At 39.2% G+C, this 24,624-nt stretch overlaps 1 protein-coding gene across 6 annotated transcripts in view; it reads left to right on the forward strand.

Moving 5' to 3' along the window:
- Ptprc (protein tyrosine phosphatase receptor type C) overlaps window positions 1-24,624 on the forward strand; it is a 111,690-nt gene that overhangs the window by 49,798 nt on the left and 37,268 nt on the right. Inside the window, exons 4-14 of one of the 6 annotated variants that reach the window (XM_085688167.2) lie at window positions 261-392; window positions 2,210-2,338; window positions 4,996-5,136; window positions 5,839-5,910; window positions 7,202-7,225; window positions 9,003-9,224; window positions 10,452-10,586; window positions 11,505-11,639; window positions 15,059-15,181; window positions 21,641-21,793; window positions 24,051-24,259. In XM_085688167.2, coding sequence (XP_085544293.2) covers window positions 261-392; window positions 2,210-2,338; window positions 4,996-5,136; window positions 5,839-5,910; window positions 7,202-7,225; window positions 9,003-9,224; window positions 10,452-10,586; window positions 11,505-11,639; window positions 15,059-15,181; window positions 21,641-21,793; window positions 24,051-24,259 — 1,475 coding nt within the window. The remainder of the gene's footprint in view (window positions 1-260; window positions 393-2,209; window positions 2,339-4,995; window positions 5,137-5,838; window positions 5,911-7,201; window positions 7,226-9,002; window positions 9,225-10,451; window positions 10,587-11,504; window positions 11,640-15,058; window positions 15,182-21,640; window positions 21,794-24,050; window positions 24,260-24,624) is intronic. The other 5 variants (XM_085688168.2, XM_085688169.2, XM_085688170.2 and 2 more) reach the window with 5 other exon arrangements.

Raw genomic sequence — 24,624 nt, forward strand, 5'->3', positions numbered from 1 at the left:
TATGTGTATATTTTTACATAGTATGTATGTGTAAGTATGTGTGCATGTATGCCAGTGTGTATGTGTGTTTGTCTTTGTGTGTGTGTATGTCTTTGTGTGTGTGTGTGTGTGTGTGTGTGTGTGTGTGTGTAAGCCTGATGTCTGTGTGTGGGGTTGGAATGATATATGCATATATTACATATATGTTAGTACTTGCATGTGAGTGGGCATTTGGGAACATGATTCACATGTTTGTTCTCTTTCATCACCCATTAACGTAGCAGGACTGAGCACATCAGAGAAGACCCTTCCTCTGACTCACAGTAGCCCTTTACCTGCTCACACCACTGACCTCACACCCTCAAGCATCTCTGAAAGAGAGAATGGCTCCTCAGAGACCACCTATTTTCCAGGTGACAATTCAACCCAGGTCTCCCCAGTAACTTGGATAATGTTGATATTCTTATTATGAAAGGTTGTCACGCAGACATCCCTAACCAAAATGATACTGGGGATGAATTTGTCCTTCAAAAACTTTCTAGGGTGATCAAATTTTTAAAATGTAAGTTATGCATACAGTTTCTAAGCATTTGGTTTTTGTCAGGTAAGTAAAGTGCAGGGGATAGTAGGCATTTGTGAAGGTTGCTGAGTGGAAAGAGCTCAGACACAATGCTTTAGGAGGGAAAGGGACTAAGGGAAGACGATCCTGTAAGTAAAACCAGGGAAGGCTCTGTGTTGTGTCCACAGCTGCCCAGGGACTGACCATAGCCTCCTGCTGCACTGGGAGGGTCACAGTTCTGCCTTGCCACTCCTGGACTTCCTTGCAGTTGCTCTGAAGTGGGCTATTCCCATTTCTTAGTTTCATTCTAGGATCTAACATGATCAGAAATACTGAAGATGGGCAACTATTTTTAACAATCAGCTCAGAGGATTCAGTTTTGTGCTGTGAAATTTTTCCAGCGATATTTGCATTATTTCGATTTTTAAAAGAGAAGAAAAACAGAGTTGGGAAATCTAGTAGTGAAACTGAAGATACTGCGGCTATGTTTATAGTAAACATCAGGAGTGGGAGTTGAGACTTGCTAGCCAGTCTGCTACCAGGAAGCTGTGCACACGTTTCTGGAATCCCATCAGAGATGCCGCTTTCTTGGGCAAATAGGCTCTCAGACATGCTTTCTAAGACAGTGAGTGAGTCTACTGCCTACCAGAACCATTTATCCTGGTCTAAAACAGTGACAGGCATATGCAGCACCAATAGAGACAGTTCAGTGTCTCAAGGACGATGCTGATCATGCCGGTTAGTAAGGAAGCAGTTACTTCAGTGAGCAATTCTGTTAGCAAACACAGGACTTCATAACTCACCTTTATCCTTGCCACCAGCTGAGTGGTCTCTTAGAACTTCAGTACACTAAAAACACAGGGTTTCAGATTGATCATCTCAGGAAAAGGCTGCAGGGCGTGGGGCAGGGAGATGAACTGGGATTAAGGATGAGTAATATCAAATATTTCTTAGTACAATATGATGGTGAGATTTGCTCGGAAAATTTCATATTCTTTCAAACAGAAGAGCATGTTTCTTTTCTAGAATGGAATTGTTATCTAGTGATATTTCAATGGTGTGCTGAGGAAAGTTGTATAATTTATATTTAGGATCGATCCATAGTTTTCAGATGTAATTAAGTTTATATATACGTAAGCATGCATGCCTGACTAGCTCCACAATTTTCCCAACACTGGATATTATCAATCTGTTAAAACTGCTAGTAGGGCAATTTAAATGCTTCCTGATGATTTTAAATTTCTGCAATATTTCACAGTGATAAGCATCTTTTCAAATATGTTTCGGCTGTCATACGTGTTTGCTCATTCTCCATCTCCTCCATTGTGATTCTGAAAACAGTAATTTAGTATGTTTTAAAATTTTGGAGTTCCCTATTATTCTGCCTATAAAAGCAGACTTTCCCCAGTATCAGTCAGTAGAGCTGTTGGTGAATCCAGTAACCTTTCAGGGATCAGGGAGTCAATGAACTAAGCTGGACATGTGCATCCTCTTGGGGAGGAATCTGTAACCAAGAACCCAGGAGACACTTTTCAGCCAAGGAAACTTCAAGAGATTAATAAATCGGGTCACCGCACACTGTGGCAATTTTGCTCCAGGTGGTTTTCTCAGAGTTTTTCAATTGCCAGGAGCAGCAGAGATTGACTTAACCATCTCACTTTCTAACCTCAGGTCATTCATCCACGCCGCGGCCGCCTCACCTGCAGACGCCCTCTGCCCGAGGAACTAACACCCAGACACTCAGCAACCAGGCTGACCTCACTGCACTCATGCCTACTTTGGGCAGGCCTGACTCACCAGGTTTGGTGCCCTTTAGACATGCACAGATATAAAGAGTATGACTTGTCGCCTCCTCTCAAGAATGGTGCGAGGAGCCATGGCCACCTGTTCAATGTGGAACACTTGCCACTTGAGAAATTAGATGCTATAGTTATCCTGAGGCTGCAAAATCAGATGGCAAAGGTTATTCTGACAGAGATGAAGTACTACTCAGGAATGGGGGCTATGGCCATGTCCCTTGGTTCTGCACTTGTAGTTACAGCTTGTAAAGACTTCATTCTCTAGTAATAAAGACAAATAGATGTGAATTCTTAATACTTTGAGCCAACAAACATCTGTCAAGAATGAAAGATTTCTTATCTATAAGGTGGACTGAAAACTATTTACCATAATGTCATTGTCTGTCTTTTAGGGAGTGAGAAAAGGGGAAGGAGATGCTCATATCTCCCATGCAGCCTTCAAGATTCCTTTTTCTTATTGATTCTTAAAACAATGCAACATATTCTTTCCTATCTTTTCCCAAACCAGAGTCTCAATAACTTCATGGTGTCCTTTTATATGGGACAAAGAGAAGTATGTCCTTTCTCAGGTCATAATTTCATAATATCTCACATATACATTCAGTGGCCTGAGGGCTTGGCCGTGAGTTAGACATGTAACAGAGACCTGCTGGCTGGCAGGAGAAAGTCTTGCTTCAGAATGAAATCAAACATTGAGGTCAGGTCTACACACAGTAATTGTTATTTTGAAACACTAATACTGTTCCCTTGGCCTAAAACACCAGCACAGGCAGTGCGCACACTACAAACATTGCACAGAGTGGGTTCATCTGATCCCGTCACTCCAGTAGAGCAAATTGGGGCTGGTGCTTTTCAGCAAATGCAAAGGCTTAGACAGAAGGGAAGGTAAGAAGCCTTGAAGAGAAGCCCACTCTGAGAACTGCTAGCCACACAAACCAACCTGCTCTGTCATGAGCAAATAAATCTTCTTGGCACATTGGCTAATTTCACTAATTAGAAGATCTACTCTGTGCAATCAATGTAATTATAATGGTAAATGTCATTCTTAAGCTGGGGCTTAAGTATTACCTACTTAATAAGAAAAATGTAGTTTTCAAATGAAGACAGAAGCTAGGGATTCTGAAGGCAGTAGAGTGGGGTCTCTCGACATTAGAGGCACAAGAGTTGGTCAGCAGGGAGAAGGGTCTAGAAAGAAGGAGAAGCAGTAGAGAAGATGGAAGTTTAGTAAGCAGAGCCAGCTGATTTTGGGATTTCTCAGGTGTCCAGTTTGTGTCTAAATGAAACTTGAAAAGGCTGCAAGCACAACCCTTCCTACTCTCCTTTTACTGTGGATCCGATCCTTCCATTATTCTGAAATTAGTAGATGGACGCTCCCTGTGTTCATTCCACTCCATACTTTGCTTACAGCTGGGAGAGTTCAGGGGTGTTTGACGAGTAGGCCAAGAACAAACTCAATTGGCAAGGAAAGCATTCCCATTTCCCAAACCATGTGTGTGATAACTTACAGATTCAATCCATCTGCAAATGAAAGATGTTTGGCATATTTTCAGCAAAGCGGTTTAGATCACAGTCACAGGCCACTGATGAAACAGAGCACTATGCACTAAAACCCACACACACTGACCTTACATGTGAGGCCAAGTTCCCATCGCTGAACCTGGAGATCTTGACAGTGACATCATCCGTCATCCGGCAAGAACCCCAGTAGAAGCTAGCTCACGTTTCCTTTTGCTTTCTCCATGGCAGCTAGCACAGTGCTCGTCATTGGATTGGTAATTAACGGCCACACGTGAATTGCCTGGTCCTGAGCTCCGACTGTGATGTTTGGGGAAAACATGTAACAGGCATGAAATGCTCTGAAGCCCGACACTGAAATTCTAAGCAGGACATGCAGTTCTTTTAGCTACATCACTTGGCGCTTCACCAAAAATTGGGAAATAAGGGGATTATATCAGCATAATGGGCAGTGTGTGGATATAAAACCAATTTGATATCTTCCTGGCATGGGAGCCTGCTTCGTAAATGTTGTGACCAGAAGCCAACAAGGATGCAAAGCCTGGGGCTCAGCTGCTGTGCAGGCAGGAGACCATTTAGCTCATATTCAGGGAAACTGGCACTGAGCACCTGTACACAGGGCTTCCCTGCCCAGAGTGGCACAGCCACCTGAGACTCTAAGCAGGTGCTAGGCATGCTACCTCCTACAAAACCTTATGGAGGCATCCCTTTTATATTCAGACTTTTGCTTACTCTGTATGGCCTTCATGTCTCAGAGACAGCATCCTTCCCTTCTCTCTGAAATATTTTTAATACCAAGTAAGGCAACATTTGACTGGGAGGTTGGACCTTCTTAGGATAACTAAGATATTTCCCAAGGCCCAAACTGTTTATCTTTGTTTGTTTTCTGTCAACTGATACCCAAGCTGTCCAGGTTTCTATGTGTCTGCCTCTGAGTTCATCTTTTGGCAAGTTCTCATATTGACAGCACAGTCTATGGAATTAGGACTATGAGATGGGTTAGGGTATAGTTAGGGTTTAACTATATGTTGTACTGTAGTAGGTATACCAGATAGCTCATTCCTCTGCCTCAGTTCTGCAATCATTTCTATGTCAGTATGTTGCGTGACAGAGTGACAGTGTTGGTGACCTTTCTGATTACAGGTGTGCCAGGGGCGACGGCTGCACTGGGGACCTCTCCTGCAGATACAGCCCATCCTACAGTCACCCACCCCCTTGCACTCAACAGCTCTGCTGCCTCACCTGCACACACCTCCAACATCAGCACCACAAATGTCTCCTCAGGTCTGACCATTATCTGCTATATGTTTTAGGCTATGGAGGCCCCAAACTTGAATGTAGCTCTTATTTTACTCCCGATACTATTTTCAGATTTCCCATCTTTTAAAAATCATCTCGATAAGAAATTAGGCAAAAGAAACTTCCGAGCAAGCTTTTGGGGGGATTAGTGCAGTTTTACTATTATTATTGTAAAGTTCATGACAAAGAAGTGGATAATATACGTTAATGGCCCGTAGTTCTGCAATCAAATACAACTGCCTCAGGTTTCTAGATAATCTGGGACAAGTAACACACTTTCCTTTTCATGAAAGTGGCCCTAATAAACTCACTTCATAAAATTGATTTGAAGAGTATACATTCAACAGGTCTAATTAGTCTAATTCGTATCTAAAAGTAAGGAAAGCTGTAATTCAATAGAAAATACTAGTTTAAGGAAAATTGGAAAATTGTTTTTCAGGTAAGAATTATACTAAGGAGTGAATAACTTGCTCTTTAAGTTGTAATAAAATATTAACAGTTACTTGAAATGTGCGTTTTTTGAACCAATTCATGTATCAATTTTTGACTCACTTTGAGGTTTTGGAAAATATCAATTCAAATGAGGAAAAAAAACCACTCAGCAAATTATCTTCATGAAAGAGCTTTTCCTCAAGCTTCAAGATAATAAACTCATTAACTTTTATCCTTTTGTTCATTTCCTTGCAGATGCCAGCCTTGCAACCACTGCACCATCCATTCAGAACCTTCCAAGCACTGTCACTCCAAGCAGCACAATAGGTGACAACCTTACCTCCAGTCATGCAGGCACACCTCTGCCACGGTTGGGCATGTCCTCACAGGCTCTCTGGTTTTCTCTACTTCAGGCTGCCTTCTTTGTGGAATTCTGGTCATGGAGTAGAATGTAGACACTGGTATAGCACATTTGTAGCTGGGACCACGAACCTATAGCATCACCGCCATACCTACAAGGAGTTGTGGCATTTATGAGAACCCACATAAGCAATAGCCAAGTCTGTTAGAACTTAATTCCTTTGGGGAGCATTTTTAGTGTATGATTAGTAATTTTATCAAAGCCTCTACCCTTCCCATTGAGAGGAGGTAGGGGACTGATGCCACTTTCAGTCAGTTACTGAGGAGCATAAAGATGAAGGTGAGACTCCTCCTGGACGATCTGTGGCAAGGACATTGCCTAGGATCATGAAGCCAGTGATGGCAATTCCACCATGATCCCCAGATTCTTCCAATTCTGAGAAGATTAGCAGAAGTCCTTTTGCTTCCAAAGACTCAGACTCCCACTTTTTCAGTTAAATCAGTGGTTCTCATCCTGGAGGTTAAAGGACACTTACAGGAGTCACCTAGGACCACCAGAAACATTAGATATTTATATTATGATTCATAACAGTAGCAAAATTACAGTTATGAAGTAGCCACAAAAATAATTTTATGGTTGGAGGCATTTCAACATGAAGAACAGTATTAAGGATCATAGCATCAGGAAGGTTGAAAATCTCTGAGTTAAATGCATATATTAATGCAAGGATTAATACAAGATCATTTCTGTGAGATCAGTTAGCTACCCCGGATCTTGGGTGTGGGAAGCACATAGAGGTTAAACATGGGAGAAAATCAGTCTTTATTAATATCATCTGGTTTAAAGGAAAAACAAAAACAGAGCATTGCTTTACAAGGGCTATAACTATGGCAACGCAGTTTGAGACCAACGAAGTGAATGAAGACTTAGAATATGTTGGCAATTTTTAGATTTGGTCCTGTCCCATGCTGGCATCAGATCTGTACCCAAAAGTCTACATATAATAACAGCCACAGTTGGGTTTATTGTATAAGTTAATTAAGATGATTTACAGTTATGTCATTAGTTTATAACATTTGCATATCTGAGGTGAAAATAAGAAATTAAGCAAATTGCATTATGTGTTATACCTAAGCAGGTAGACTTTCCAGTTCACAGAAAGTCTATAAAGCAGATTCTCAAAGATGAACACAGCAGACACATTCTAAAATAACATGTCAATGATTTGTCTTTTTTTTTTTTTCATCTCTATTACAGCTACTACTGTACCCAGAACTTGTGGTAAGTGTGACCCAAAGACAGCCTCTGTCACTTGGGAACATTATTTCAATCGTTTCTCTCTTCCAAGCTTTCAAACGTCGTGCACTATTTCCATTTCTCATGGTCAACTCTGTATAGTGACTCACTACTTTTCATGTTCTTCCTCTCCTTGTGGTTCTCCTTCTTGGCCAATGTTACCTTTCCATATCTGCTTGAAACTCAGCACTGCAGTTATGCCCCCGTTCACTCAGAGTCAAAGTCAACCTCCGTTGGTTTGTTTCCTTATCATGATGTCTAAAGTTCAAGTCCCTTTCCTCTCCCTGTGCATGACCAGCTCCTCACTTATACTCTTGCCTTGAGTCATATGGAGCTGCATGTATCTTTACTCTTGACTGTATACTCCCTGTTTTTCTTCTTCTGCCTTTGGAGCCCTTCCATATCTCTCCATTTTGGTTCCTTCATTTGTTTTCTGACACCTTGCTCATACTTGAAAAATCAATCCAAATCATCTGGAGTTCTTCCTGTCCTCCAATCTGAATAGATCTCTCTCTTTTTGGTCTTCTATCCTGTCTCATCTTATTTTTATGTCTTTGATTAGCTCTTGTTTCAGTCTGTGTCACCTCAGTTTAGTACTTTGCCTTCCTAAAAACCAATTTCATTTGATTTGTTTTTGTACTCCTAGTGTTTAAGACAAAGGGAACATAGTTTTGTAAAAATAAAATAAGTAAATAGGGGCTACAAAGATGAGGGTAAAGTGCTTGCCATGCAACCACTGGGAGGTGAGCTCTGATCCCCAATACCCACATTAAAAGGTGAGCTTGGTAGCAGGTGCCTGCCATCCTATTGCTGGGGTGGAGGAAAGATGATCCTTGTTGTTGCTGGCCTGATACTCTTGCTCCATCAGAGAAAGACCCATAAAATTAAATCAAAAGAAATAGGGGAAGATGCCTGATGTCAATCTCTGGTCTCCATGCTAATGCACCCATGTGTATGCTCACTCCTTCACACACATGCACACATACACACAAACACACATATACACAGAAAACAATTTTAAAATATATGTGGAAATTAACTGTTATTTAAAAAAAATTTTTACCAGGCAATAGAAATTGTTGACACTAGCCAAAAGGTTTTATGAAGAATTTATTATTATGCATAATAATATTATATATGTAACACAATGAGTGAGAACGTTCATTCTCTGAATAATTCATGATGAGAGAACTAAATGAGTTATAAAGACATTTTAAAAAACAAGAGTAGCTATAAAGCTAGAAGGGTTTTTTTGCATACAAGTTCATAATCAGATAAACGTGTCTGTCAGTTAATTCAACAAGTAATTATCGAATTCTTGCTAATAACAGACAGATATATAATGATGGACCTGAACTGACGATAAAGATTGAAATAGACTAGTTTTTGCTCTCATGGAATTTACAGTTTACTAGGCAAGACAAATGTCAATCCAACAGTCATCTCAGCATTCCTTTATCAGAAATAGGAATTATGTAATAATGACATAGGGCACGTGATACTTTTCTTACATCCTACAAAGTTCCGAGGATATTGTGTCAAAAGCTATAACTTGATTTGGTGATATCTTGATATCTTATCTGCTGCTTTTATTCGATGTTTGCCAATCGTTCTTTTACTTCTGTTTGTTGCATACTTAATAAATTCACTCTTTTGCAGATCTTTCTCTGCACAAAAGAGTATGTTAAGGCATTCTTATCCAATGTATTCTCATTCATTCTGAATAGTGATAATACTAATTTTCTTTTTCTTTTCTTTCCAGATGAAGAATTTGGGAAAATTACTGTTCATTACAAATATAACAGTAGTAATAAGTCTTTTGATGCAAAGCTAGAATATGGCAATCCCCCCCAAAATCTGTGTGAAATCAAAATTGTGGAATGTAAACAGCTTGACAATCTACAAGAATGCTCAAAGAAAAGTTTAAATGTATCTAAAGGCTCATGTACTCCACCTAAAATTATAGAATTAGATGTACCGCCAGGTGAATGTCAATTTCTTTCTATCTGGGTATTTAGAACAACAGTGTGATTTCATGTGTGTGTTATGGTGTGCCTGGGGTCTAATGTGGTTAGAGAAAAGAGCCAAAAGAAAGGAAGTCAGCATTGATAAGAATGAATTCCCTGCTGAGAACCCTGGAGAGCATGAAGAATTACATCCTAACTCTTTTGAACCATCACCTACTTGTCTTGTTTCTCTAACAAAAAGGTTCCTAGCTGGGCAGTGGTGAAGCACACCTTTAATCCCAGCACTAGGGAGGCAGAGGCAGGTGGATCTGAGTTCCTAGCCAGTTTAGTCTGCAGAGAAAATTCCAGGGCTATACAGAGAAACCATTTCTCAAAACAAACAAGCAAATAAACAAAAACAAGCACACACACAAACAACAAAAAGGGGTTGCTTTGAATTATAAACAGCCTATTTTGTGAAATAATTAAACTTGAGATTTCTAGGTTTTCTTTTTAAATTCAAAATGTTCTTTTTGTCCCTCTCCACTCCCCCTGCCAGAAGTTTCTTACATATATCAGGGAAAAGAACAAACTTAAACATCTAATATTTTTGAAAAAAAAAAGCAAAGGGAGAGTTCTAGTTATGTTAATACCAACGTTGTAATTCCAGCATGTGGAAGGTCAGTTTCTGTTTTCAAAGTCAGCCTGGGCTAGTATAGTGCATTCTAAGCTAGCCTGAGCTACAAGACGAGACCGTATCTCCAAAAACTCAAAACAGACCAACCAACAAGTATCAAAACCTCAAAGAATTTTTTATCAAATGGGAAAAATCAGCTATTTTATCTATTTTTTCCTTGAGTTTCATTTATAAAAGCGGTGTGGATTCTATTGAAAAACAGCACACATTTCTATTAAAATATGTGGTACAAAAAATATGATATTTTCCCTAGTGAATGTCAAATGTCTGAGGTGATAGACAGACTGTTTGCAATTGGGAAGTATGTATTGTGTAGATATATCCAAATACCATATAGTATGCAAATTTGTAGAATTATGTGTCAACTGAAACAAAGAAAAATTAAAAATTCGGATTGTGAACTAAATAATCAAGGAGCACCAAGCCCAAGTTATTAGGCTTCTCCCAATGCAACCTCATGCTTTCAAAACTGGACTTCATGGGTGTGATTTCAGAGTCTATAGTTGTGAGGTACCATACCTTCACACCAGAGCTGTAACCTAAGGACACTGCTCTGTTTTCTTGACAGGACCTGAGAATTTTACCCTGTATGACTGCACAGAAGATATAAAAGCAAATACTACAATTTGCTTGGAGTGGAAAGCAGAGATCTCTACCTGTAACAACACAAAAATTACATATAAATTTCTCTGTAATGATACAGGTAAGGTACCGAGTAGAGAAACTCTATCATCACGGATGGTTTAAATGTTCTTTCTATATATACGCTTGTCCTCCTCCCCTGACCCTCAGTGGTCTGTGCTAAATTAGAATATAACAAGTCCAGTATCTGTCACTCAAACAAATTCACAAAATAGAATAAAAAAAAACAACAACCATGGATAGTACCTATTGAAAAAATTGAAAATTAATTAATTGAATTTTCTTGATTACTGCTATATGCCAGACATCACTGAAAGGATGATAAAATTAGGAAATTATAAAAGAATGATGATGTCCATATTCTGTAGAAAGGAAGCATGGTATTATATAAATCCAGAGGATACGTTCTTTGACTCTCATCAATGAAAATCATTTGCAAGTTCAAGAATATGGAGGTAACAAGGAAAACAAGTGCTTCTAGGAAGGAATTTGGGTTCCTAATGAAGTAGAGTTTCTTTTTAGAAATATTTGAATTCAGTAAGATGGACTCTGTTCCATCTTGGCATCAAGCCACTTGCTAGGACACACGTGTCAAGGCAGAGAGGTGTATGTGCCCCTCTGTGCACACATACAGAGGCAGAAGGGGCAGAAAAGGAATGTATGGCCCTGATTGTCATCATCATGCCAACGAGAAGATGCTAGGCTATGCTTCAAGCATTGTGTCCAAAGCAGGAACAAGTATATTATGAGCTATCAATTTTAAAAGTGTAAAACATGTTAAGCAAAGGCTAAGTGAGGTGTCGTCCTGATTTCTCAACAAAGTTGAGCATAGCAGTGCTATTTGCAAGATGTTGGGCTTATTATTCCACCATTTGCAGAGACTTCACCCCAAAAGTAAGTCTTAAAAAAATGCTGTCAGGAAAGACGTCCGTACTCTGTGTCATTGCATGTACTCATGTGCAATACTTATTTCTTGTAGGTACTCAAAGATCTTCTCAAAACATTGTGTTACGTGGTCTTCAACCCCAAACACCTTACGCATGTGCTGCGGAAGTCCTCTATAACAATGTGAAACTTTTCCAAGAAAATAAAACTGTGGAGACCGATTTGGGGAGTGAGTACATTATTTACATTTATACGATAAACAGAATTTCTGTTTCTTCTTTGGGCTTACATTATTTGGGGAATCACAGAAGATAAAGGTATGGAGTTACAGAAAGCATATCAGAGAAGAAAAATTTTAAATGAATTTTAAGGTGAATTTAAAAATAAATTCTACAAACCTAAAGTTGTTCTTTTTCTGTTGTTCTAATTGTATATGTTGCAAGGCTGCTGGAAAGGGTTGAGATGATTGACATGGATCATCCCTACTTTCTTCATTTCCTTTGCCGTCCCTCTTAGAACACCCTTCAGTCTGTGTTCTTATGCATCTCCCCCAGGCGTGTCCTGCTTCTGACAGAAGAGTGAAGTAAACAAATTGACCACTATAATTCAGGCAAACCTAATTGCTGACTATAAGACAGGAACTGTGGCTATCACATTTTTGGCATCATAATTAATAACAAGATAAAACTTAACAAATGGAAAGGGGTTCTGAAATTAACAGCATTTGGAAAGAGAGAAGAGAAAAATCCCAATTAAATGTAAAATTTGGTGGTAAATATTATTTTTTATGGTGATTAATGAATAATCAATTACGACGAAGACAAAAGGTATCATTGCTCACAAACAGTAGAGACATTTCTAGAAAAAAGATTTGTATATATATCAGTAGAGGAAAAGGAGAAGAGAAGCAGTAGGAAAGGGAGAAAGAAGAGGGAGAGAGGGAAGGATGGAGAGGGAGGGTGGCAGAGAAAGAGAGAGAGAGAAGCAGAAAGCTAGGTATGATGGTACAGATCCCAACTTAGCTGCTTGGGAGGTTGAGGTAGAATGATGACAGGTTGAAGAATGAGACCTGCACCGTGTGAGAAGGCTTGCTTGAGATGCATGCAATCCTGCTGAAAACAACCAGAACAATAACAAAATGCATTATGATTACCTGGTCTTATACTAACACGACTCTAATTTGCTTCATAGTTGAGGCCCCAGGGGATGTTCATTTCAAGTCTCCTATTTTTCCAAACTAACATTAATTATACAAAGAGCAAAGAATGCTGCAGGACAGCCAGACAGGTTTAGAATCATGTTGGGTATTAAAAACTTAGAGTGAGGCCAGGCAGATTGTTCAGTGGGTAAAGGTGCTTGCTGCCAAGCCTGAAGATCTGAGTTTGTTCACAGGATGCTTATGCTAGAAGGTATGCACATGTACATGCACATACACACACATACACACGTGCACACACATGTACACACACATGAACACACATACATATATGGACGTACATGGGCACAGTTATACAAATAAGTAAATAAGCAAACTAAGATTAAGTCCAACTTTTTAAAATCAGTGTAACATAATGGGGAATCTTAAAAAGAACAATGTTTATATTAAATAAAATACAAGTCATGTCAGTTAACTGTTTTAGTATCCCCATAGAGCAAGTATATCAAATGGCCATCAGTCATTGGATCTCAACACATACAGATGTTCTGTTGCTCTAAAAGCTAAAGTTATAAAGCACCTAATCAAAACCATGTGAGATGCTATTTGTATTTTCTTAACAAAAAATCAAGAATCATAAAATGATCTGTAAATTTGACTTCATAGTTGAATAATACCCCATCTCTTTGAAGTAACTGAAGGAAATAGCATATAAATTGTGTACTGTGGGAAAATAGCCATGATTTGTTTATATTTGACATGGGCAATTTCCCAAAATACATAGGAATATTTTCAGTTACCAAACAAGACACCAAATATTCCAACTGAAATACAGGGAAGCATTTTGACTCTGCTTTGAGCTAAATATATACAAATGGTGACCGAGTCCAAGGAAAGCTGCTCGACCTCATTAGCCATCTGGAAAATTAAAGTCAAAACAAGATGGAGATTGTATACATACCCACTAACAAAAGACTGACAGTATTATTGATGAGAATATAGCAATTCACCCAACATAGGAAGAAAGACTATATCTGCAAGGGAAAGTGGATGTGTGCAAACATATCCAGTCTTGGAAAGAGCTCAAACAGCCACCAAATGTTTAGTAATAGAGAAATTATGGCATAAATTAATAAAGAACATTGCTTATTTTTTCTTGCTCTAGTGAGACAGTAACCACATAAAGATAAAATATTCATTTAGATCTTGAGTTTAGAAATTTCAGACCAGGGCTGGTTGACTCTGTGGTACTAGGTCTCTGGTAGGGATACCATATAACAATGAATGATAGGGATGTATCTTGAAGGGAACTACTCATCACTTGTATCAATAAGGAAAGAGAAAAGAGAAGGATGGGGACACTTGATTCCATCTGAGGGTGTGCTTCCAATGGCCCAAAGATTTTGCACTAGGTCTTACCTCTCCAACATCCCACCAAGACATTTTGTGACATTCAAGATACAAGCCATAGTCTTACTGATGACTAAAAAGGCACAGTTATGATGTGCAAAAAAAAATCCAAGTGCAATATTAAAACCAATATAATTTGTGAAAAATATTACTGTTTAATTCCATTTATATATAATAAAAACAAAGATACATTCAATCTATAACAGTAGAAAGTAAATAGAATATGTGGTGTCTCAAGGGGCTTATTTTGACTGTTAAGTGACATAGAAGGATAATAGAAAGTTTTGGTATTGTGGTAGTAGCTCATGGATGCATACATTCATAATTCATCAAGCTACACCTTAAGCAAGTATCATTGATTTTGTTTGAATGATTTCACACAACAATATCTTAAAATATCAAAATATCTGAACAACAGTGCCATGAGAAGAAAATATTCTCAGGAATTTTTCAAATCAGTGGGATACTAGATTTCCTACTGCTGTATTGGAACAAAATAGACTCTATGAAAGAAACCTTATCTAAAGAATACAGTTGAAATCTAAGGACTTCACTGTTGTCTGAGGTTTCTGTCCTGCCCGGTCCTTGTTCTGCCTGGTTCTTGCAATTGTTAAGTCCCAAAGAAAATCACACATTAACTATAAACTGATTGACCCGTTAGCGCAGGCTTCTTATTAACTCTTATAACTTATATTAGCCCATTATTCTTATCTGTGTTAGTCACATGGCCTGGTACCTTTTCAGCGAGGCAATCACATCTTGCTCCTTCTGTGGATGGATCAGGACTGCAGAGGAATGGACTTCCTCATTCCCAGAATTCTCCTGCTCTCATTGACCTGCCTCAACTTCCTGTCTGGTTGTCCCACCTATACTTCCTGCCTGGCTACTGGCTAATAATCCTTCAATTAAAATATAATTGACAGAATGCAGACCATTCTTTCACACTACATCACTGAGATTTTATTAATTCATAATCCGTCAAAAGATGGCTGTTAGTGATTCCATCTTGTTATGGAAATACTATTTTTTTCAGTTACTTATTTTTTCATTGTAACTTTTTTCTCTTTCTTTCTTTTTAACAGTTCCAGAGAAACCCAGGAAGGTTTTGTGTGGGAATGTATCTGAGAACAAAACATTAGTTACCTGGAATCACCCTTCAACTTTGCTCCATGGATATTATTTGTGTTCCAATAAGACCGGTTCAGGTAATTTTGTAAAAATGTAATTCCCACAAAGGAAAAAAGTCAAGAATTTTTAAATGCTGGGACTATGATTTTAGCCTGGGTGCTGCAGGGCTTTTATGTGGATGGTGAGATTTCTGTGTCTCTGTTTCAGAACTCCTATTCACAAATAACTCTCTGGCCTCAGATGTAGCAAAAATCAAAAATCATTCTAACACTTGCATATTTTTCTTAATCTTTCTTAACTTTAATCTTGACATTTGAGAACCCAGTGAAGGAAAAAAATTTAAAAAATAATATATAATACATCCTGCAAATTCTACGTAATTGGCCTGGACTATTTTGAACTCCCCACTGAAGCCCCTAGATAAACACACAGACAAATTCAGACACACAATATTGTGTGAAAACAAATGATCACCATACTATTTAGCCGCTGAAAGAGGGAACTTGGGTCACTTATAGTCCTTAATTAGTCTGCTTCAGAAATTGATGGAGTCCCCACAATTCGGCATGACTAGCTTTAGATCAGTGTGCTTAAATGAACAGCTATCTCCTGGAGAAGACCAAATGTCTAGAATATTTATGGAAAGCAATATGGACGATTACCGCCTCCCAGGGAATCCTGTACATTGGACAGCCTTTTACCTCTGCGCTGAGGTCGCAATGAACAGAGCACTCACTGAGTCCTCTCTGGGTTTGGCTGGAAGAAATCAGACATAAGTTACAAAATTTGAAAACTAAAAGAACATTTTTGTATACTCCTATGTTTTGAGAACATTTTCCCCCTTACTCTTGAAGTTATAATAATCCAATGACTAAAAGGAAGTTAAGGGGCATGTTGTCCTTAGCAAAAGTTTTATGGGGAAGAAATATAAACGGTGCATTTGAGAATCTGAGAAGATTGAAAAGACAAGAGAAATAGAGATTCTAGGAAGATAAAACGGAGGGTTCCTTATGTCCTCTGCTTCATCAGACATGTGTTTTATGGACCCCTCTCCGTGGCTTCTTCAGGAATACACTGGCTTTTCTTTCTGTTTTTAAGATTCTTCTACTACTCTATTTTGCTGCATACCTAGTTTGATAAATTCTCTACTGTACTGTTTGTATGACAGTATTTGGTAGAATTATGTGTGTATGTGGTTTGTTTGAATTCTGTATAGTCTGAAAAATCTATTTGGACTGAATTGAACAATCAGGGTAAAGGACAGCATGAATTATTAAGTTGGAAGAGTTTTGCTTGCCTGCAGTCAGTATAAGGCCCTTTTTACTGTCACTTAAATATAGAGCTGTTCAAACATGATGCTTGCACATGGTTGAAGGGGAATGAAGAGAACTTGGAAGATAGGTATCTTCTATTCTCCCAAACTTTGCACTAGTAAGTTAATTGAGTGTCCACTATGGATGGTATCGAGACCACCTGAAAGATCTATTGAAGCTGGTCTCTGGTCCATGATCTCCGACTGCAGTTACAATGCCTGCTGCTTAGCCTCTGTTTTCTCACTCATGTCTAAGGTGTACTGCAAGGAGGTCAACATCCAGTTTGTCTACCAAGGAGACTTGACAGGATCATAGCACCATTCAATATTCAGTCAGTCCTATGAACTGTGCACCCTAGTTCAGGAGAAAAGCCCCATCCAGAATTCACAGGTCTAAATCTTTGAAATGAATGCCTTCAAATCAAAGTTCACATTTTATCTCAAAATTTCATGATGTAACTGTTTCAGTATCTCCAAAAGTTAGAAAAGAGAAGAGTATATATCCATTATTTATTTTACTTGGGATTACCTGGTGATTTTTTTTTATGTTCTACTTCAAGTATTTTTGATAATGGCCTAATATCCATTTGTTTGCTGTTTGTATGGTGAAAATCAGATTAACAAAATTTTAGATGGTTTTTCAGCAACTTCAGGTGAGCTCTCTGACCTTGCTGCAGCCATGTTTTACAGTATCTACCATATGCTAGTTCTTGAGGAGCTTCAAGTTTGTGTCATCAGCTTAATGGCACCACGTGACAGGAAGACCCCCTAGTCATTGAGGAAGACACATTTTCAACTTTGTGGATTTAAAGGATTTTTTTTGTAAAGAGCTATTAAAAACATTTTGAAACTAGAGCTAGTTCCAGGACAGGACAGGCACCAAAAACCCTGTCTCAAAAATCAAAAAAAAAAAAAAAAAAGAAAAAACAAGAAAAAAAAGAAAAGAAACTATGACGGTTCTAGGAATCATTGTAGATATCCTTTAAATATGACTTTTTATTTGTCTCTTTTGCCATTGGAATGTCCTTTGGATACTTGTATGGTTTCGATAATCCCTTTAGGACACCCACGTCTACACTGTTTGAAAAAGTGCCCATGAAGATACCTTTAGAGATCAAGTCTGGAAATTATCAATTCATTCCTTGTGTTAGTCTGTACACAATAAATATAAAACACTGGTGAAAAAAAAACCATATCTTTCTAGGTGTTTCCAATTTTGTTTTTTGTTTTTGTATTTTTGTTTTTCAAGATAGGATTACTCTGTAGCTTTGGAGCCTGTCCTGGAACTAGTTTTTGTAGACCAGGCTGGCCTCAAACTGAGAGATCTTCCTGCCTCTGCCTCCCGAGTGCTGGGATTAAAGGCCCGCACCACCACCACCCAGCGATATTCTTCTGTTTCACACAGTTTGTTCCTCTGAGACCTGAAAGTATTTGGGTTTATGAAGGAACCAAGAGTGTTCATGTAAAGTATTGTGGAATGTGTTAGTGAGGGTTCTTTATCAGAAGAAAATCAAGAGGATGTGAATAACAATTATTAGATTAGCTAACACAGTCTGAGACTGTTTGTCCTTCAGTGGCCAGCGGCCAGCTGCAGAGACAGGGAAAGCAGTAGTTGTTCAGCCCAAGAGGTTTGGATCCTCAGAAAAGAGGGACCATAGTCCAAAAGCAAAGGTCTAAAAGCCCCCTGCAGGGTCACTACCGCAAGCTGTGTTCAGATCTTAAAAAGGTGTGTGATGGCAACAGAAAAAGTTATACCAACTCAAGAAGAGTACCCTTCATTCCTGACCGAGCTTCATCCTTGCTCCACATTCATTCAGACTCCCATCTTCTGAAGCGCTATCCATATCCAGGGCAGATCTGTCTCACTCATTTCACAGAACCATGTGTCAATCCTGTCCCACAGCACCTCACAGACATACAAGTGTGACTTACCAATTTTTAAGGCCTCTTTCAATCCAATGAAGTTGTCAACCAAGATTAACTATGACAGAGCCCTTCAACCAAAGCTAGAAATCCTTAGTAATTTGAAACAAACATCCCAAACATTCTGTCTAAATACTAAGTCACCTCTTTAAAAAGATTTTAAGATTTATTGTTCAAAACTATGATGAACAATTTCGCTTTTTTTGCACTAGGTAAAATACAAGTGTCATTGACTTACATTATGAAGCTGTGGTTTGAAGCAGAATGCTTGTGAGATTGCGTATACAAGCTCATGAATTTAGGTCACTAAATAAAAGCCAAGCTGAGCTGGAGATCAGCACCCTTAACCCCAGGAGATTATCCCAGTGATGAAGATATTATCCTAAAATCCAGACACCATATAAAGACATAGCAGAAGGCCTGGGTCATAGGGTGTCATCTGACCCTTCATTTGTGCAGCCATTCTGGAGAGGATTCCCACTATGTATAAGGCAGACCCAATCTAGAAAGCAACCTCACTATACCCAGGCTTTGGGGAATTCTGAGAAATAGATACCATTACAGAAACTATCTTCTGTCCCTTACTATTGGGACTTCCATGGTGATATTCATCTATAGAAATTTGGTGATCTGTTTGTGTTGAGTCTTTCTTGATACTGCTCCTGAAAGGCACCAGAGAAGTGTATTCTCAATATGAAATTCAGGCTTCACCCCACTGTTGGCATTTATTTCCTGCTTTTCTCCAGAGAGCAGGTGAAATGGTAAATGCAGGAGCTCAAATTCTATTCTTCAGTGTCTAAGCTCCATTCTGGCTTTATTTTCCTTACCTGTGGTCATGGACAAGTAGCTTAATTTCTTAAGGTTCAGTTTTCTATAAAATCCAATGATGTGGTAAATACCAACTTTGTAATTATGGTGAGGGTTAAATCAATTAACTCATCCATCACATAAACACTGACTATCACATGTACAGAGTCATTGATCACTTTTTGTTGTTATTGTTATCATTGTAACTTCTGTCTGATAACATGCTGCTTATAATTTCTTTGCTTTATTTTTTCTACTTAAAATGTCAACTTGTGCCAATGATTTCCCATTTAACACATACTAGCTCTTCAAGCTACGCCCTATGGTATATCCAAGTCTTGACTTCTCCTCCTCATCTATATAGCCAAAATCTGCTATGCTAGTCATGTTTGCCATAGGCTCAAAACATCTCTTCTTTCATTTCTAATGTTTTGTGGCAGTGCAACTCAACAGTAACATGCTTGTAGAGCATGCACAGTCCAGGGATTAGACTCTCCCCCGCCCCCAGATATCTAGTTTTTCTCTTTCAATCTTTTCAGTTCAACCCATTTTTCCTCGCAAAGTCCAGATTCCAGCTATCATAATCAAGTCTTCCCCCATTCTCATGGCCCCTTGAATTCCTACAGCTTTAAAATAATGTGAAACAGTAAGCTTCGTTATTGGTGATCTGAGGGCTTCTCTCCTGAAAGGCAGTAGCAGTAGTTCCCATTGATGCTCTAAGGGCAGAGTTAAGTATCAGAAAAGCTGTGATGAAAACAGCTGAAGGCTTTGTAGTGTTCACTGGGGCCCGTCTTGTGCCGGAAGAGAAAATCTCCACAAATGTGTCTAAGTTCATTGAATATACATTAATGATATGTAGTCATAATGTTCGATACTTTGAGATTGTCAGAATAATTGAATTTATTCAATGAAATTTCAATATTGTTTGTACTGCTTTCTCATATATATTTACATACATATGTATATATAATTGAAGCACAGAGACCATTTCCCTCCCTTTCCTCCCTTCTATACGTCTCCTGGTCCTCTCTCTAAATTTCACACTGTCTGTCCTCTTATTTAATTGTTGCTTCATATACACACAAATGAACAAACATAAAAATACAATCAACTGAGTATTGCCTGCAGATCACTTGCCATCAAATAACCGATCAAATGGATCATCCTAGGGAAAATGGGTTATCCTGATCTCAACAGCTCTTAATACCTTGTAGCTCTTCGTTTAAGGTTGGACCCAGTGAAGTTTCCCCCATCTGGGTTTGGATGTCAACTGTTGTCGGATTGTTCAGGTCACATCAGGTAGTTATGTTGCTGGAACCTCATCAGTGTAGGCTTCCTGTCCTAGCTAGAGGACACAATTACACAGCAAACTTCTTGGTTTTCTGGCTTTCACAGTCTTTTGGCTCCCCCTCTTCCTTGATATCCCCTGAGCCTAAGGCGCAGGAGATTTGTTGTTGATGCATTAACTGGAGCGGAGCCCTCCACAGTCAGGTGTTTTCTGCTATTTGACAAGTTGTAGTTTTCTGTAACGGGAACTTTCTGCACAAAAATAAGTTTCTTTGATGACAGGTAAAAGCTACACTTATCTTAGTATAGCAATGCATATTTAGAATTCATTTAGGCAGAATGCTGGGTTAGGGAAACGCCAGAGGTAGTGTTCCTCTAGATACTGTGACTAAATTCTCACCACGTGATGTAGCTGACTATGTTTACAGCAGCAGGATAATTTTTCTCCTGTTAAGTGGGTCTTAAGTCCAATTAGACAAGCATTGCATACTGCCAAGATATGAGAACCCCTGCTGCACCCTTAGGGATGCCCTGGCATGTTGGTCATTGTTGTGATTCATATATGTCACAGCGATTAATTGCTCTCCTCCCTCAGTGGCTTGCGTGTCATCTTCTGGTACTATGAAAGCTAGTCCTCAGGGAGGACGTTTCCAGGTCAATTCTAGCTTAAGTGTTCTGACTCCTCAACAAGTCTTCCCATTCTCATGACACAACAAATTATGTGGTGTCAATAGCAATAGGAACATACCTTCAACATGTTTACCACATATGTGTAAATATAAAGTAATGATAATAATAATAAATGTCTTCTTCAAGAATCCTTAGTGTTTCATGTCCCCTTCCCTCTTTCCTGTGTCTTTCTCCTTTTCTGTGTTGTCCTCCTTTCCCCATTAAAGCCCCCTTCACATCTCTCATGTCCCATTTCATATCATATCACCTATATCTTTCTGTCCCTCGCTAGAACCTCCTCCCCAGTTCCTCTGTGTTTTCCTCGTTTCTGCAGTTACTCCAGGTCATATACTCACATCTAAAGATTTGGAGCTAGGAACACAGGTGAGAGACAACATGCAGCCCTTGTCTTCATATATAAATTCACTCAATATTTGGAGTCTCCTTGGAATGATATAATGTGAAAATCAAGTTATATGCATGGGGATCCTGGCTTCCAGAATCTTACTAAATTCTTTTTTTTTCTTTTTAATTTTAGAAAATTGTAAAGAGTTGAAAGGGACTGTCAGCCATGAAGTGACCCACCTGAAACCTTATACATATTATGGAGTGTCACTCCACGCCTACGTCGATGGCAGGGTGCGACGCAATGGGAGTGCTGAGCAATGCTTCTTTCAGACAAAAGCGGCGCGTAAGTGCTTTGCTATAATGTGTCTTCCATGAATGATAAAGAACAACAAATGCCATTTTCATGTACAATTCTTTGATATTTCTACTTTGTTTGAGAAATATATCGGTTTTGCAAGTTTATTGGCATCTAAGATTTTTTTTTAAAAAAAATATTAGATTTTTTTTTTTAAAAAATACCAATCCAAGTTCCCACTCCCTTCCCTCCTCCCATTCTCTCCACACACCCTCCCACCCCACCCCCATCTAATCCACAGAGAGGGTAAGGCATATTGCTTTGGGGAAGGTCCAAGGACCGTCCTACTATATCTAGGCTGAGCAAGGTATCCATCCAAAGAGAACAGGTTCCCCAAAAGCCAGTACATGCAGCAGAGATAAAACCTGGTGCCATTGCCCTGGTGCCAGTGGCCCCTCAGTTTGTCCCAGCAATGCAACTGTCAACCACATTCAGAGGGGCTAGTTTGGTCCTATGCTTGTTTGTTCCTTCCCGGTCAAGCTGGAGTTGGTGAGCTCCTATTAGCTCAGGTAAATTGTTTCAGTGGGTGAACTCATCATGGTCTTGACCTCTTTGCTCATATTTTCATTTCTTTCACTCTTCAACTGGATTTTGGGAGCTCGGTCCAGTGCTCCGATGTGAGTCTCTGCCTCTGTTTCAATCAGTTGCTGGATCAGTTCTATGGTCATAATTAAGGTGATCATCAGCCTGATTACAGGGCAAGTCAAGATCAGGCCCCCTCTCCTCTATTGCTTAGGGTCTTAGCTGGGGTCATCCTTGTGGATTTCTGGGAATTTCTGCTAACCCTATAATGACTCTCTCAATCAAGATATTTCTTTCCTTGCTCTCATCTCTGTCCTTCTCCATCTTGACTATATCATTCCCTCAAGTTCTCCTCAACTCTTCCCTTCTCCTCTCCTCCTCCCCTTCTATCCTCCCTTCTCTCCCCCCCCAGCATATAAGATTTTAAATAATATTAGAAAAAATATCTAAAAATTGTTAATGGTTAAAAAGGATAATGGTTCACTATCCTTATCAGATAAAGTCACAGGGCTGAAGGAAGAAAGCTGGGGGCATCATCAGCCAGTGTGCTTTGTAAGACTTCAAGCACTTAAGTCCCCCAGCAACTTAGATTACAAATTCTCACTTTCCTATCTAGAAATACGAAGTGCACCGAGATGCTTACGATGCCCTACAGAGCACTGGCTCCTATTCCCATGACACAACATTTCACAATACACAGCCTTTATTTATGTCGTGTTGTACACTGGGAATTTCAATGGTCTTGCTTCCGGTGCTGTGTTCACATAGTTTGCAGAAACAAAGCAAGATTAGTGTCCAGAGTAACTGCTAACTTCAATTAGGGGCAGGGAAGAGGAAAGAGTCTGGGGTTAGGGTAGGAGCTATGGTTGTAGGACCTAATGAGCTCCAGATTCCTGAAAAAAAAAACCCACAACATTCTCCACATCACTTAGGCTCATGATTTAAATGTCCAAATCCTAAAATCCTGGTAGAGAGAGGAAAAGTGTGCACATAATCCCATCCCTAGCTCAGGAACTGTTGGCATTTAGTACTACTAGAGGAAAGTCAGTTTTCTTTAATGATGTCAACCTTGATAGGCTGACCACACATTAGGACAGGCTCCAAGTCCAAAAGCTAGCTTAATGGGGGCAAGAAGAAGAGGAGTAAAACTCAAAGCTGAATAGGGACGGGTGACAGGGCAGAGCCGATGGTTAGAGGAGGAGCAGGGGGTCCATGTATGCATAGGCTCAAACATACGTTTTATGACATTCTCAAAGAATTAATAAAATTTTGAAAAATTTCCAGGTCCTACAACTGTATGTTACTATTGCCTTCCCAGATTTTGGGGATGTCAAAGCAAATGAAAGCAATTTGTTGCTTCAGGAATCTCACCTGATTGAGGAGGAGACTGATGAGAAAAGGAAGGCCTGGGGTGGAGAGGGGACTTATACCTGTTTCTCTGGCACCCTTCCTCACCCTGCCTCCTTCTCACTTTGCAGTGCTATTTAGTTCCACATCCTGTTCTTCAGGGATTGTGCAAATTCTCAAGACTTCCAGCAAGCTTTATACATTAACACTTAATGAAGAGGTGATTTATTTTTAGATGTTTTGATACAGATTTTGAATCTGTGTTCTCGTGTGCAGACCAACATTTTAAATGGTTTACGTTGTACTCAGGTTTCACGTTATGTAAATTCTCACATATCGAACGATTAAGATAACACACCTTTCTTTATTTTGATAGCACCAAGCAAGGTCAATGAAGTGAAAGCCATCCGGACATCACAAAATGTTATAATTGTCACATGTGAACCTCCTAATGAAATTAATGGTCCCAAGAAATTTTACATTTTGGAAGTCAAAAGTAAAGGTTCTGTACCTTTGAAATTCAACAAAACCACATGCAGATTTGATGTAAAGGATCTCTACTACTTAACTGACTACACATTTCAGGTAAACTCCTGTTTTCTGTCATCGCTGCGTTCCCCAGCTGCAGCACAGTGTTTCAGCCTTAGCACTTCCATGGCACTAAGGTCAAACTCATATGAACTTAAAGATCTCTGACGACTTGTGAAATCAACACTTTAGAACATTCAAAAATTTGATGCCATGCATTTTATCTCTGGAACGAAAAGCAAGGTTTTAAGGCAAAATTTTATTAGAGTATTTGCAACTTCAAAATGACTACTGTAGGGAAGTTATTGCTTGTGTGTTGGTTGTTGGAGGGAGCCATTTGTTTTTCCCCACCACCCAGCTAGCTTAGACCTGAAATAGTCACACAGATACTGTATTAATTGAATTACCGCTTGGTCCATTAG

This window comes from Myodes glareolus, chromosome 5 (genome assembly GCF_982192425.1).
Source record: "Myodes glareolus chromosome 5, mMyoGla1.1, whole genome shotgun sequence".
Taxonomy (NCBI): Eukaryota; Metazoa; Chordata; class Mammalia; order Rodentia; family Cricetidae; genus Myodes; species Myodes glareolus.